This window comes from Phoenix dactylifera, chromosome 2 (genome assembly GCF_009389715.1).
Source record: "Phoenix dactylifera cultivar Barhee BC4 chromosome 2, palm_55x_up_171113_PBpolish2nd_filt_p, whole genome shotgun sequence".
Classification (NCBI taxonomy): Eukaryota; Viridiplantae; Streptophyta; class Magnoliopsida; order Arecales; family Arecaceae; genus Phoenix; species Phoenix dactylifera.
In genome coordinates this window covers 6,558,010-6,573,278 of record NC_052393.1, presented here as the reverse complement: position 1 = coordinate 6,573,278, position 15,269 = coordinate 6,558,010, and the positions used below count along the sequence as shown (strand labels likewise).

General features: G+C 39.9%; 1 protein-coding gene across 1 annotated transcript; it reads right to left on the bottom strand.

Moving 5' to 3' along the window:
- Positions 1-7,910: 7,910 nt before the first annotated feature.
- On the bottom strand, positions 7,911-13,956 carry LOC103711819. Its single transcript, XM_026806478.2, has 7 exons — positions 13,354-13,956; positions 13,093-13,242; positions 12,419-12,495; positions 11,016-11,112; positions 10,882-10,923; positions 10,007-10,611; positions 7,911-8,674 (listed from the first exon to the last, which is right to left on the bottom strand). The coding sequence occupies exons 1-7, from the start codon at positions 13,910-13,912 to the stop codon at positions 8,087-8,089; spliced, it is 2,118 nt and encodes a 705-aa protein (XP_026662279.2). The 5' UTR covers positions 13,913-13,956; the 3' UTR covers positions 7,911-8,086.
- Between the last annotated feature and the right edge of the window lie 1,313 nt (positions 13,957-15,269).

Sequence of the window (15,269 nt, the reverse complement as noted above, 5' to 3'; positions counted from 1 at the left end):
TAGCTGTAAAGGTGTGACAGCCTTTGTATTCCGACGAGACATCAGTTTTGATACTTTGTTGCTATCTCCAATGCCAGCTCTACAAAACATGTACAGGAACAAGCAATGAGTGGTGCCGAATCTCTAATAAAAAGTATTGTGCTTCTTAAAAAGCATGGATTATATTACCATCAAAAAAAAAAAGAAGCATAGATTATATGACTGATGGAGGTTCAACAGCTTTACACTGAAAGTAAAGTGAAGAATTTTCTTTTCGCTCTAAAATCCATGCCGAAAACTTGATAGAAAAAAACAAGTATGAACTTAAAGATAAAGATGTACCAAAAAAAAAAACTTAAAGATAAAGTTGCCCGTAGTACTTTATCAGAGAGATGGTACTTTGCTCAAAAAAAAAAAAAAAAATGCATGGTATTGGTACGAACCGGGTGCCTTGCTCACGATGGCACAATGCAAGATGTTTGTCGCCGTTCTCCTTCAATGCAAACACGTCGCTGCAGTGCCCGTGCCTCACCAGGTTCCAGAAGATTCGGCTCTGTCCGAACAGCGCGGCCTTGTGCAGCGGGATCTCCTTCTGCTTGTTCTTAGCCCGAGCAGGTTGAGCTGGGTGGTATTCTTTTTGACCAATGCCTCCACCACCCTCTCATCTCCCTCCTCCACCGCCACATGGAGGGCTGTGTCGTCATTAAAATTCTTGTCCATTAGTTTCTCCGGTGGCATGTTCGCCAACAGCTTGATCGCGAGCTTGCTCTTCCCCGCAGGCGATCACCACGCTGAGCAACGGGTCCCCCGATAGGTTCACAGGTCCCTCAACATGCTTCAGGAGCTCCCGCAAGTTGTCATGCCGTATAGCATCGTCCATAACGCGGAACTTTTTGAGGAAATCCTTGTCAAGAAGTATGGCGGGGGTGTCCCCTGCATCCCCTGCAGAGGAAGCAGGCATGCCTCCACCTGGACTGCCCATGGTGGTGCCTCCAACAGGAAAAGTTGCTGACATGCCTTCACCTGGACTGCCCACGATGGTGGAGATTTCAAAGGGAGGGTGGCAAAAGCTCTTGCTTCTGGATTGCATGAAATAGAGCATTATATAGACACGACAAAAGGTGATTTGGATTGGATGCCTTACTTCCTTCTGCTAATTTGCTTGCAGTTGGAGGATTAATGCATGCTGTCGGATTCTGTGAGGGCCAGCCGTTACTTTCGTAAAAGTCTCTTCAGCAACCAAAGTGCTGCTATGCCACACGAAGCCAAGCCGTTCTTAACTTATGGGAGTGGTTTAAATTAGCTAGTTGGTTTGTTTCTAAGAGACCTAGGTATTCAATTTAACAATTAAAGAAATTAGGCGCCGCAGCCCGCCGTCCCGGCCCCCTCCCGAGGCCCCCCTCCCCCCGTGGCCCGCCGTCCCGGCCCCCTCCCGAGCCCCCCTCCCCTCGCGGTCGCCACAGCCGGCCGTCCCGGCCTCCTCCCGAGCCCCCCTCCCCCCGCGACCCGCCGTCCCGGCCCCCTCCCGAGCCCCCCTCCCCCGCGGTCGCCACAGCCCGCCGTCCCGGCCTCCTCCCGAGCCCCCCTCCCCCCGCGGTCGCCGGGGCCCACCGTCCCACTCCCCTCCCGGGCCTCCTCCCGCGGCCGCCGCGACCCGGCCCTCTTCCGGCGCCACCGGCCTCGCGGGAGAAGAAAGGAGAAGAAGGAAAAGGAGGAACGAAGGAGAAGAAGAGAAGAAAAAAGAAAGGGAAAGAAAAAGAAGAAAAAGGAAAGAAAAAAAAGGAAAAAAAGAAAATAAATAAATAAATAAATATGTATATAAATGAAAGAATAAATAAATAAATAAATAAATAAAAATATTAGTAATTATTTAACTAATTTTTTCATCTAGCTAGAAAATTTGTTAGAGAAATAAATGGTCATCAAAAGAGTGAAAAATTAATTTATACTAATAATTATAATATTTTATACATTTATTATTGCATTATACTATAAATAAAATAAAATATAATATTATGTTATGTTAAATAATTTAATATTATATCAAATTATTATCCTATAGTATACAATGTTATAGTACTATGTTATAATAATATAATATTATATTACATTAATATTAGACTATATCATATATTTATGTATTAATATATATTATATTTTATTATGCACTATTGTATAATACTACTAATGTCCTTTATGGTCATTTTGTCATACAAAAGTACTTTCTCAGTTTGTTTACCAAACAAATGTTAAAGCGCCACAGCACTTTAGAAATGTAGTTACCAAACAGCAAACAGCTTTTTATAAAAGCTCTACTTCCAACAGCTCTACTTCGAACAGCTCTACTTCCAACAACTCTATTGCCAACAGCTCCCCCAAACAGGGCCTTAGCCTTCCTTCTTTTTTCTTCATTGGCTCACCCATGTTAAGCACACCACTTGGTCTAGTCCCCGACATACCATCGCCATGATACAAAGAGACAGGTGAATCCATGGGTTTCGTTACCAAAGAAGTCATAGTATTGAAGGATAACCGATTCCATGCATCATTCCTTCTGAATTTGGAACTACCATGGGACCATTTGGTGCTGCAGCTCCATAGGAATTGCTCTCCAGTCTCCACCATCATCCCCAGAGGCTGGGACGAGTTCAGTCTACCATCCATTCTTCAAAACCCTAAATACCAATGCGCTACCTCTTTTCGTGGCACTACCACTAAATCTTACGTCTTCTCAGTACAGAATAATACCATACCATAGACTGAACGAAAAGCCCTCTTTAAATCACACCTGCAGCTCCGAACAGACGCCTTCAGTGAAAAGAAGAAACTCTACACAAAATTTCCAGAAAAATAAAACGCAAATTCCATGCAGAAAAGGAAATTAACTGAAAGAGCATATCAGCATTACATCTCCGCTAAATCTTCTCCATTTACCCACCCGCATATATGATGCATTGCATCAACCCAAATTCTGCTATCAATTTTCTTAAAGAAAAAAAGAAAGCCTCCTATCCATAAAATCCACAAAAAAAAAGGAATGATAATAAACGGCGAAAGGGGAAACTGAGAACAGGACACTACCTCAAAATTGATCCATAGACTGAGCCGCGAACGTGACGAAGCACTAGAGTTTTCAGAGCGTACCAAAAAGTTATCATAATCAAAACGGATCAAATACATACTTACTTGTTATAGATCGGATTACATCACTAGCCGCGTAATTATAAAATTGAAAAACGCTTGTTGATCGTAGCTCAAAAGCCCCTTTTGTCAGAAAGAATATAGAGGAAGATCAATATTTTTTTCTTTATACGTTGTTCTCCTTTTTCTCTTATTATTTTTTTATTTTGCAACTATCCGCATATATAGAGGCAGAAATTAACTACCTCGGTAGTTATAAGATATCCAATAGGTATCATTGAAGGGTTGTTTCTCTTCAAATAAAATGGATCGAGTCAACCTATCATGGGCAGATTGACCTGACTCCATAAACCAATACAGAGTGTTAGGGTTAACTTGACCTCCAAGCCAAAGAAAAGAGAAAGCCCTAATTCTTCCATCTTTTCTTCATCACTAAACCGTCGCCGCACCACATTGCACCCAGACGTGGAATTGGGGAAAACAATGGGAAACGGAAGTAAATATTCTATGAACTTCGCATAGATAGAGAAGGGAAAAAGAAAATTATCGAGACGGAGAGCCCGAGCTTCGCATAGATTTATAATTTAATTTGGTATTGTTTTAGATTTATATCAATGAATTTAGGCATGTTTTATTATAATATATTATTTTATTATAACTTTGCCAGCTTTTCCGGAGTCCAAAATAACTTTATATATATAACATAGTTATTATTAGATGTTAATATTTTTCTCAGGTTTGGTCATGCCTCCCTCGAGGCGAGAGAGGGGGATGGGAGAAGTAGCGATTTTGGCGGGGGGTGGGTTCGTTGGGAGTTGGGACCAGGGAGAGTTTGTTCTCTCTGAAAACCAAGTCAAAGCCCAACTATTTTGGGCATTTCGCTTTTGGAGCCCAAGGCTCGTCCATGGGCCTAAACTATTTTAGGGTCTGGATCAAGGCTTCCAGTTATTGAATGCACTCGAGTCCCATTAGTGTTTGGATAAGCTTACCTAATAATCTCCCCGGAACCGGTGTTAAACCGGTTTTCAAGCCCATATAACGTGGGTCTGTGTTATTAAACCGGTTTGATGTCTTGCTATCAAACCCGGTTCACCTCGTTAACTTGAGGAGGATTTAGTAGGCTGTGAAAGAGAAAATAATATTTACTATTTGATGATCAACAGCCATCCATCAAATATTCATTAAAATATTATGCACGAGGATCCTAACATTATGTTAAAATTCGAGCAATCAATAGCTAATTTCTCTGTTGAATCCGAGGAAATATATTCTACACCTCTCGTAAGGACTTTTTTTCTTGGAAAAGATCCCGGATTCAAATTTTAGTGGCGTCAAACTTAGAGAATGTACACTAACAATTGATGTGCTCATACGTACATCTTGCTACAGTGCTAAGTCCATCACATGTGCAGTTTGCTGAATCCTGATCCTATCCTTTTGCTATATGCAATGGAAATAATTAATGTGCAATATTCATAACATGTTAATTTTCTCTATTAGATAGCCCAAAAGCTTAGGCTTAAGTGCTGACTTGTCATGACTTATGCATCTAATTTTGACGGCTACAGATCCTCTATGGTTCATATTTTACACTACAAAAAGTTGCGCATGCTCGGATAGCTGCCACACTGCTCATCTTACAGGCTCTCTGAACCTCACATTTACCTCAACGTTGGTTTCTCGAACACACGGTTGAGAGATTGTACGAAAGCCTCCCCATTCCTACATTAATAATGCGATGGTCACCGATCAACATGTACAGTATTTTACGGTACCAAACATGCACGTAACGAAGGCTCGTCCCATAAGACCCGGGACATAATTCCACCGCAAAGGCCCGATGCCATTGAAGGATGACGACCGGCAACGCGTCCACGCCCAGCCCTTTCATTTCTGTAACACCACCATAGCTTCACTAATTGTGTTGTTGCCACGGCACACGGATACAAATCTTTCATTTGTCACAACACCCTATTGATTCTGTCTATGGTGCATCATTCTGCACAAAATAAAGTAGACAACTAAGTTATTTCCTCTTTACGAAAAAGAAACTAATGTTCATGGCTGAAAATCTTTGGTCTATGATTTATTCAATATTTGCCATCTGATGGCATATGATTTGATGACTATTTCGTATATTTAAGTGCTAGCTCGGTACTATTAGTTTCTTTAGTTCTAAAAGAGAACATGAGGGATGCAACATGCCCATGGTGAGCATGCCAGATGGTACGTCGGCGCTATCCATTCAATAGCTATGTAATTTTTGTGTAAATAAAGAAAAATAAAGTTGTTATTCAGTTTTTGATGATTCTTCTTAATTGTTAAGTGTCTGGATTGTAGTATCCGAGAAAGAGTTTAATTGAATATGCATAAGAGTTAGGAAGACGGGTCACAACCATCCTATGAAAAAGATGATATGTGATGTAATTATGTAAAGGGGTTAATACTGAATAGCCTAATGTATCATCTTTGTCTCCACCCTTCACTACAGGAAAAGTAATCTTTTTCGGTATTTTTTACATCCTTCACCGACGCTTATAAGCGTCAGTAAAGATCCGCCCGACGCTACGCAAAGCATCGCCGAAGCGTCGGCGATACTTGAGTGAAAAAGGTTTTTCCCGACGCTTTTGAAAAGTGTTATAAAAGGTTGGTTTTTTAGCGACATTTTGTAGCGACACTTAAAAGCATCGCTAAAAGCATCAAAGCCGGCGTTAGCCTTCAATTTTTTTAAAAAATTATTTTCTTCACTAAGTGGACCTGGGGACTGCATGTAGGCCGGGACTCGAATTCCCTAGGCTTAGATCCAGATCATGGTCGCTGCGCCGGGATTTCAAAATCAAAAGAAGAGTGCAGAAATGGAAAATCAGAAAGAAAGAAAAAAAGGGGGAGGTGATGCCGAACTTGGTGTTGGAGAACTCGTAGAGGGGAGGAGATCTGAACACCATCTTCCCTCCTCCTTCTCCTCCTCCTCTTCACCTGGAGTCAAGTTTCCCAAAATAGAAAGAAAAATAAATAAACAAGGAGAGGGGAGGAGATCTGAACACCAGCATGAGGAAAATAGGATTTGAAAATAGAAAGAAAAATAAATAAACAAGTCCCCGCTTGCCTCGGTACGTGAAGCCCCAGGCCATGGCCAGCCCCTTCCCGGCCACCGCCTACCCCCGGTGGCGCGATGCCGGTGCTCCGGCCCCCGCAGCGGCGAGGGAGCAGTTGTCCCTCCTCCCGCTCTCCTCGTCCATGCATATCCGCTTGCTCCTGTCACGCCTACAACAAAAATAAAGAAAATAAAACTTCTAGAGAGAGAGAAAGAGAAGTTTGTACTCCCAAAATACCTATATGGGGGCTGACTGGAAAGATATGCTCACCTAGGCTTCGGAGGAGGGAGGATTGGAGATGGAATGGAGGAGAGAGAGTGTTCGGAGGACGGAGGTCTTGCTGAGGATTTGGGTGTTCTTTGGGGAGTCCTTCTGGGCTTCCAAACCCGCCATGGAACACTTTCCTTCTCTCCCTTCTTCTTCTTCTTCAGAAGCGAGGTTGGTGGCGAGACACTCTGGCTTAGATTCGCGGTTCAGATCCAAGAGACGGGGGAGGTGGTGGATTGATGTTGGCGCCGGAGGGAGGAGGAGAGGAGAGTGGCTTGGATTCGTGTCTCAGATCCAAGAGACGGAGGAGGCGGTGGATTGATATCGGCGCCGGAGGGAGGAGGGACCTACGACGCTTCAAAAGCGTCATCGATTCTAAAGCTCTACCGATGCTTTTTAGAAGCGTCGGCAAAATTTGGCGCTGAACCAAAATTTTCCGACTCTTTCTCCTAGCGTCGGAAAAAAAAGCGCTTTTCCTGTAGTGCTTGTCTCTTATGGTAATAATTTATGACAATTCTCATTCCATAGAACTTTGACTTTGTGAATCTTAGATATGAGAGATAGGACCGATGGGTTTGATCTCAAATGACAAAAGAGAGGTGGATGGCATGTGCTTTACATACCTGTTTGACAACAAAGTTGCACAAGTCGTACATATATTGGAGGCTTTTTGTTATACTTCAGCCTATTTAGCCTTGTCGTGTATAACTTCTATTGAAAAAAAATGCTTATGGCATATATTCAAGAGATGAAATTGTTTTGCCGAGTTTATATTAAGTTTCTTACACCAGATTGTTTCACGTTGTTATCAAGGATTAGAGTCTTGCTATAGAGGAAGAGAAAAGCACAAGGAGGAAATAGTTAATGTAGTGTTTTTTTATTTTATTTTGTTATGCATAAATTGCATGATTCTTCATTTACATGTATAGTTGCTGGGTGCTTAGTTTCTTTCTCTCAAATGCATGCTAGGGACCTAAAGGGGAGGAGAAATGTAATTACATATACTAAAATGAATATATTGTTTCTAGAGGCTGCATGAGTATTTTGCACAAAAAAAAAAAAAAAAAAAGCTCAAGAGGCTGTTGTCATTGCGATGGTACAGTAAGATATTGTTTCTGCATTTCAAATCCATAACCTCAAAATCATCATAGAGAAACTTCGCTGCTGCACCAATGCTTACTCTCTAACATAAATATTTTGTAATCAAATATATATTTCAAACCCAACTAATTGAAACTCCGTACGCCCATAGAGAACAGTCTTGATATCTAAGGAAATTATTCCATGCGAAGAAAGTTGTTATTTTTTGAACATAATGCCATTCATAACTTTTCTATAGTTGTTTTATATAAGAGAAAGTATTTGCAGTCACCATACTTATGGATCATTTCTTTTTGGAAAAAATGCAGCAAAGTCCAGTCACTTTCATTCAGATAATTATAGACCATTTCAAATTTAGAGCTGTAATGATTACAAACTTCATGCATCAGTATACGAGTACATGTTCGAAAAGATCAACAAATTAAATAAGAAAATGAAGAGCTCTGGCTCTCAAAAGTGCATAACCGAACTTGTTGAAGGATGCATGTAGGGGGTTTTATGATCTAACGCCAAACACGTCGCGTGAAGGAGCCAAATCCAAAGGAAGCGCCCCGATAAAGTAACACAAACAAACACACTACCGGAAAGATGGTAAGCTCACACACAAGCGGTACAAGATCCTTTGTCTGTGCCTTTCTTCCGCCATATATATTTAGGTAGATGTTACATGTGAACGCCACTAATAGAGCCACCAATGCGAGAGAGAAAGACACATTAGCAAAAAAGTACTTCGTAGGTATCGAGCGGCGGAATTCTTGAACTCTGTAAGGTGAGGTTAAGAGAGACAAAAATAATACCAAAGCTGTAGCGGCACAGGACAATCCAATCACATATGCATGTGAGAAAACTTTGAAAGCAGTCTTATGCAGGAAAACTGGGTTATTATTAGCATCCTTATCGCCTGGTATGGAGAAACTAGAAGCAAAGACCACAGCCGCTACAAGGCTTGAGTATGTTTTCCCCATCTCCATCAGTTGTTCTTTACCATTCTGAACCATAATCTTGTGTTCCTCGTTGAAAAGTTCTTGAGCTGTTAGCTCATCTTGGTTTCGGCTATAATCTAAATCTTTACGGACCAACCTTTTCACCCTCTGCACCCCGTATGAAAGTAATCAAAGTAAATATACAAGCAACTTTATGTACATTGTGCAAATGCCTCTGCACCCAATATGAAAGTAATCAAAGTAGATATACAAGCAACTTTGTATACATTGTGTACATGCACACATAAATATATTTTTTAAACAGATGTAAGATTATTTCAACGAACTAATCTATAATTTGAAACTTTGTGTGCAGCTTGTCCTATATTTTTTTTTAGCAAAATGGAAGGAGAGACCACCGTATGTTTTACTACAAATGAAATGAATACAAAAGGGAGGAACATGATGAAAATAATTAAAAAGAAAAGAGAAGGAAAAAAAAAAAAGGAGAAGAAAGCATGAAAATGATGGTGAAAACTAGCTAGCCCAAAAAACAACACTCAGCACAAATAACTCCGCGTTAGGGTTGATCATGGGCCGAGTCTCGGGCCAAAACTATATTCATTTTTAGTTGGGCTTCAGGCTGGGATTGACATTTTCTGTGCCCAAATCCGGCCAATGATCAATCCTACTCAACTTGCATGGTTGACCTACATCTTATGAAAGATTTTTTAATACAATTATTTTCTCAAATATTGTTATTCAACATCAACGTGGTGATTTGTGGAGGCTTCTAATTCAAGAAACACCCTAATGATATTGAATGAAAAACGATGAATTAAAATTGGTAGGTTAATTGCTTCTCTTATCTCAAGCTATTAATTTTGGTAGTAACATAAAATAAATAAGAAAGTCAAATTGCTGAATCAAAAAATTATATATATATTGATTGAATATTGGCCATCAATGTTTACTTTTCAAAAAGAAACTTAAGCAGGGCCAGTTATTAATAGGTTGGAGACATTTCCTCGCAATACACTTCAAAATTATGGACTACGGCATGCACAAACACACACATGTGCATGATTGAATCTATTTTACAAAACATTCCTTTATTAAACTTTTCGAAAAAATTCAAATAGAAGAAAGATTAAATTAAATAGAAACAAAGCCCATTTGGAAACATTGAGCAATAACGTAAGAAATGATTTGAATACTCCAATCAAGCTTGAAGAACATATTATAAAGTATAATAGTCAATTTATAGCAACTATATGGTCAACAGTTTAAATAACCAAAAATAGTCATGCATGAGATATTCGTAGATGTGGATAAATGCACGACTATTTTAAATCTTTTTGTAATTACTGAGAACATATTTGAGATTTTGCTAATGCCTCTGGTACCATAATAGTTAATCAATTGAATTGTATGCTACTTTTTCATTTACGAAGCTTAATGGTAGTAGAAAAAATGAATAAAAACTTTTAGCAATCTTACCTCAAACCATTGGAGCTCGTATTGCATTTGTGTGGCAGGAAAATTTTCTTGGACAGTTTTGACAGCAGCGTAATGCAAGATGGTGTTTTGTGTTGTTTTTTCAATTTCAGACAACAACCAAGACGGTAAGACTGGATTCTTCCCTGTGGCCATTGACTCTATAATCTCAACAATCTTTTCCTGACCATGCAAAATTGCCACTTGAAGGACATTCCTCCCCTCTGTGTCATGCAATGATGCAGATGCTGGACATACTGTTAAAATTTGCTTTACAAACTCATGAAGGCCAAGTGCTGCACCAAGAATTAAAGGTGATTCATTCCATCGAAGTTTCTTATTAGTGCCAACTTCAGGAAGTTTTTCGTTTCCTTGTTTTCTTTGATTTTCATTACTTTTTGAAGTTTCGTTTCGGCCCGACGAAATAGTTGGAGGTTTGCTGATCATGTCAGGTGGAGTTGGTAAGTATTCGCTCGGGGCTGTTGATGGTTTTCTTCCCTTGTCAATAAAATCCCAGTAATCAAGATCTTTAGCCAAATAAGCAATAAGTTCCATAGCTTGTTTATGATTTTTCTTCTGAAGTTCAAGGTCTTGAATTCTGGTGGACACTATCCAATAACAACAGAAGTCAAAATTAATAATTTATTTTTTTTGCGTAAATAATGAAATAACCTAAAAAAATAGATAAGTGTATTTTTTTAATAAACATAGTGTGCTAACACAGTGAGTTTATACAAAAAAAATTGAGATTAAAATTCAGAATTTACCATTTATGTGTGAAGTTAATCTATATTCAAGTTATGATCAAGTATATAAAACAAGCTCATAATGAAGCAAGGTTTACCAGAAAAGAGTATGACTTGTATACTAAAACTCACATTGCTTTAAAATGTTGAAAACAAGTATCCGAGCCCATCTAACTGCAAAAACATATATGGTTCATTAAAATCAACCGAATACAGCATATTATAGATTTACCTCTAACCACAAAACTTATAAAAAGAGCCAATACCTGGAATGCAAGCCAATTCCAACATGTCAAAAAAAGAGGCATAATTAGGTGGAAGTTTTCTCCGAGATGTCCTCACAAGCTGTAGGCATTCATTATCCTGTATAGCTCCAACATGCCTCATGTTTTATCGTTTAAAAGATAATAAACAAATATGAATATAAAGATAATCATATATTGGATTAAAAAGAAAAAATGTGAGTAAATTGGAGTGAGAGAAGTAAAAATCCCCAGTGAATGTCTCATAATATTTAGGAAATATTTCTTTTGCTGATGCTTGAAATGAAAACAATGATACTGTATTTTTCATAGTGAAAAATTTCATATATAGATGTTGTTCATAGACACAAGTACACATGTTTGTGTGTGATGCCAGTATGGGGATGGCCGAGGAAATGAGGGCATGATGACCGAAAAGGTTGATTGTTTTGATTTATGATGGAGCACAATTTCTTAATTATTTTATCTACATGTCTTTCCAAGTGCACTAACGGGTGGCCCACGGCATTCCCTTCGTAAGAAAATCTAAAAGCGGTTGACATGAATGGCTTCTTCTGCAATATTTTTCCTTTTTATTTTCCCCTACATGCCTTCTAGAAGTTGCATTAAGAAGTCCAACAATTTTTCTCCTATAGATCATTTGCATTCTTCCCGCCCATATCTAGCTGATTTGTAGGTGGGCACACATATACATAGATACATACATATATACACACATATATACATACATACATAGACATACACACACATATATAGTGAAAGTTCTAGTACTCAATCTTTTGTATTATTAGTTTTTTTTTTTATCATCCCAATTGCATTCGTCCAATATTCACAACTGCAAGAATATAATTCGACAGGTATCCAATATCAGGCTCGAAAAGAGGGAAGACAGATTGATTAGGTCATATATGTCCAAATTTTCTTAGGTTTATATGACAAAACGTTAAATGATTATTTAGTAGCTTGTGTTTATTTAAGATCTCCTATTTAAACCAGGCACTTGGAACAACAAAATTCCATTCCAAGCATGACAACGATGGGTCCATTAACGCATTGTTGGGAAACTGCTAATGATGAACGAAAATCCCTGCTCTCCATGTTCTGGGAAAATGGAAGATCTTATTTTAAAGGAAATTGGACAGGGGTCACAGCATCCACATATCCAGATTATCCACTCAAGGTTGCCACTTGAGCTCATCCTAGTTATCAATTTATAACATAATATCTCACCTTCCCGTCCCTTACAAGGCCAGAGTCCCTTATAATTAAGGTAACTATCTAAGACTTATTAATTTTCACATAAAACCATAAATGCACTTCTTCTAAGAAATATAGTTGTCCATTTTTATAGTCCCCCATGGCCTCTTACATGAAGGTTGATACAAGAGCTAGTACTGTATCTTTACCTTGTATCGTGGATCGGAGGTTTCACGCACTGATGACTCCTCTACAGGCTTTTTATGTCTCTCTTCCAAAGGAATCCCTGAAATGTAGAATAGAAGAAAATCAGACTAAAGTATATACTATAAACTATGACATGTTTCATGAATCCCACCATAGTTAGGATCAACAATAAGTAATGGCTTATGACATGATGTACAAAACAAAACAAGTAAATCTATAGGTAAATGAATCAATTTTATTTGTATAAATTCTTTACCTAGTGCCATTTCTTATAAATTTTTTACCTAATACCATTTCTTAATTTATCATATCTTATGGCGCTCAGTCTTCCTAAGGCTTACAGTACAGCACCCAAGTACCAGGAAATATTGGAGGAGAGGGGACGTAGAGGATTTGTGGAACAATTGGAACATTTGGAGCAGTTGTGCTATGCTTGCTCAAAGAGATAAGCCAAGGATGATAGGGTTTGTTTTCTCAAAAAGAAAGAAAGTGATAATAGGTTCTGAAATTAGATATTGTTGATATTGAATGTTCACATCGAGGTTCTTTTTTAGGTAATCGATGGCAAAGGAGAATATGATAGCACAATTAATTTTCAATATCCCATTAAAATCAGAGACTTCTATTTTCTCTCCAAACCACTACAAATAGGAAAAAGAGAGAGTAGAGTGCTAACAGTCATAGATGAGGGATTCAATAGGCCCAAGGTGAGATTGGCTTGGAAATGCCTCCGGAATGGTCACCATTAGCTGTAAAGGCGTGACAGCCTTTGAATTCCGACGAGTCATCAGGTCTCGATACTCTTTTGCTATCTCCAATGCCAGCTCTACAAAACATGTACAGGAACAAGCAATGAGTGGTGCCGAATCTCTAATAAAAAGTATTGTGCTTCTTAGAAAACATAGATTATATTAACATAGAGAAAGGTGCATGGTACCGGGTGCCTTGCCGACGACGGCACAATGCAACATGGTGGCGCCGTCCTCCCTGTTTGCACGCGCGTTGCTGCCGTGCCTCACCAGGTCCCAGAATATTCGCCTCCGTCCGAACAGCGCGGCCTTGTGCAGCGGGATCTCCAGCTGCTTGTTGGAGGCCCCGAGCAGGTCGCGGTTCTTTTTGACCAATGCCTCCACCACGCTCTCATCTCCCATCTCCGCCGCCACATGGAGGGCTGTGTCGTCATTAAAATTCTTGTCCATTAGTTTCTCCGGTGGCATGTTCGCCAACAGCTTGATCGCGAGCTTGCTCTTCCCGCAGGCGATCACCACGCTGAGCAACGGGTCCTCCGATAGGTTCACAGGTCCCTCAACATGCTTCAGGAGCTCCCGCAAGTTGTCATGCCGTATAGCATCGTTCACAACGTCGTACGTTGGGAGGATATCCTTCTTCAGAAGTTTGGAAAGGGTGTCCCCTGCATCCCCTTCAGAGGAAACAGGCCCGCCTGGACCGCCCCCTGCAGGGAAAGCAGGTGGCATGCCTCCAGCTCGACTGCCCATGATGGTGGAGGCTAGGTTTCAAAGGGAGGGTGGCAAAAGCTCTTGCTTCTGGATTGCATGAAATAGAGCATTATATGGACATGACAAAAGGTGATTTGGATTGGATGCCTTACTTCCTTCTGCTAATTTGCTTGCAGTTGGAGGATTAATGCATGCTGTCGGATTCTGTGAGGGCCAGCCGTTACTTTCGTAAAAGTCTCTTCAGCAACAAGTGCTCCCATGCCCCAGGAAGCCAAGCCGTTCTTAACTTATGGGAGTGGTTTAAATTAGCTAGTTGGTTTGTTTCTAAGAGACCTAGGTATTCAATTTAACAATTAAAGGAATTAGTTCTTTCTTCCCAACTCAGCTGCGATTTTCTCTACCGGCGAAAACCTATTTTATTTTCTTGTAGTACAAATCTGATCGGGTGAAATGGTAAAATGACAGTAGCTAGCTCCTCCCAGCTTCCGAACAAAAAATACTGGTAGACCGGTCCACCTTACTCTTAGTCTGTTGTCGTAAGCTGAGATCTACCAGATCTACAAATTAGTCATCTTTCTGCTGAAAGATATGACCTTAGGGAGCTGGCCAAATGTGGTGCCTGCAGGTCCTAAATGCAAAGCTTAAGTTCATTGCTGACCATGCCTTAACCACACTTTTTTTTTTCTTTTACCAACAATTGAGCTGCAAGATTCAAGCATGCTTCTTAACACCAAAAATGATGAAAGAAGGATATTATTTCAAAGCTGCAGCCCCAGTAAATCTGCATGTATTTACAAAGCAATCAGTTCGCGCCCCAATCGGGACATGGTCAGAACATGCATTCACAAAAGCTTTATGAAATTAAGGACAGTGGGAAATTCTCTTCCCATTCTGCATAAATCAAGAATCTATCAAGCTTAACTTACTAGAGAGGGTTTCTCCCAGGGATTACTCCCCGTGAATTTTCTTCTCTTAAGATCAAGCTTAATTAGATGTAATCTCTAATAATGTCAGCGAAGTCTGGAGAATCCTTGGAAGACTGCTTCTTCCCCTTGCAATCCTCCACACTAGGAGCAATACGGAAATCCACCTTCTTACCCATGGACACCGCATCGCGATATATTCTCACTTCAGTCACTCCAAGAAAGCTCTTCGAAGTAATCTACATGATGGTCCCCACAAATTACGCACCATTTACAGAACTCCATATTCGTTTCTTGAAGAGCTCTGAATGATATCACAATTAGATTCCGTAACAAGGACAATTAGATTCCATAATAAGGCCCCTAACAGGTTGCCTCTTAGCCGGCAAGTCAAGGCCTCTGATGTTACTTCCATGTAATGAGCATCGTCACCAACACCGACACCAACGGCCTCCCGTAAAAGCAAAGAGCAT

What these genes read in the sequence shown, in the direction of transcription:
- LOC103711819 (XM_026806478.2), bottom strand. Translation starts at nt 13,912, where the DNA reads ATGGGCAGTCGAGCTGGAGGCATGCCACCTGCTTTCCCTGCAGGGGGC. An exon ending in CGTCGTCGGCAAGGCACCCG is followed by an intron (nt 13,243 to 13,353) that starts GTACCATGCACC and finishes CATGTTTTGTAG; the next exon opens with AGCTGGCATTGGAGATAGCA. An exon ending in TGAATCCCTCATCTATGACT is followed by an intron (nt 12,496 to 13,092) that starts GTTAGCACTCTA and finishes TCTACATTTCAG; the next exon opens with GGATTCCTTTGGAAGAGAGA.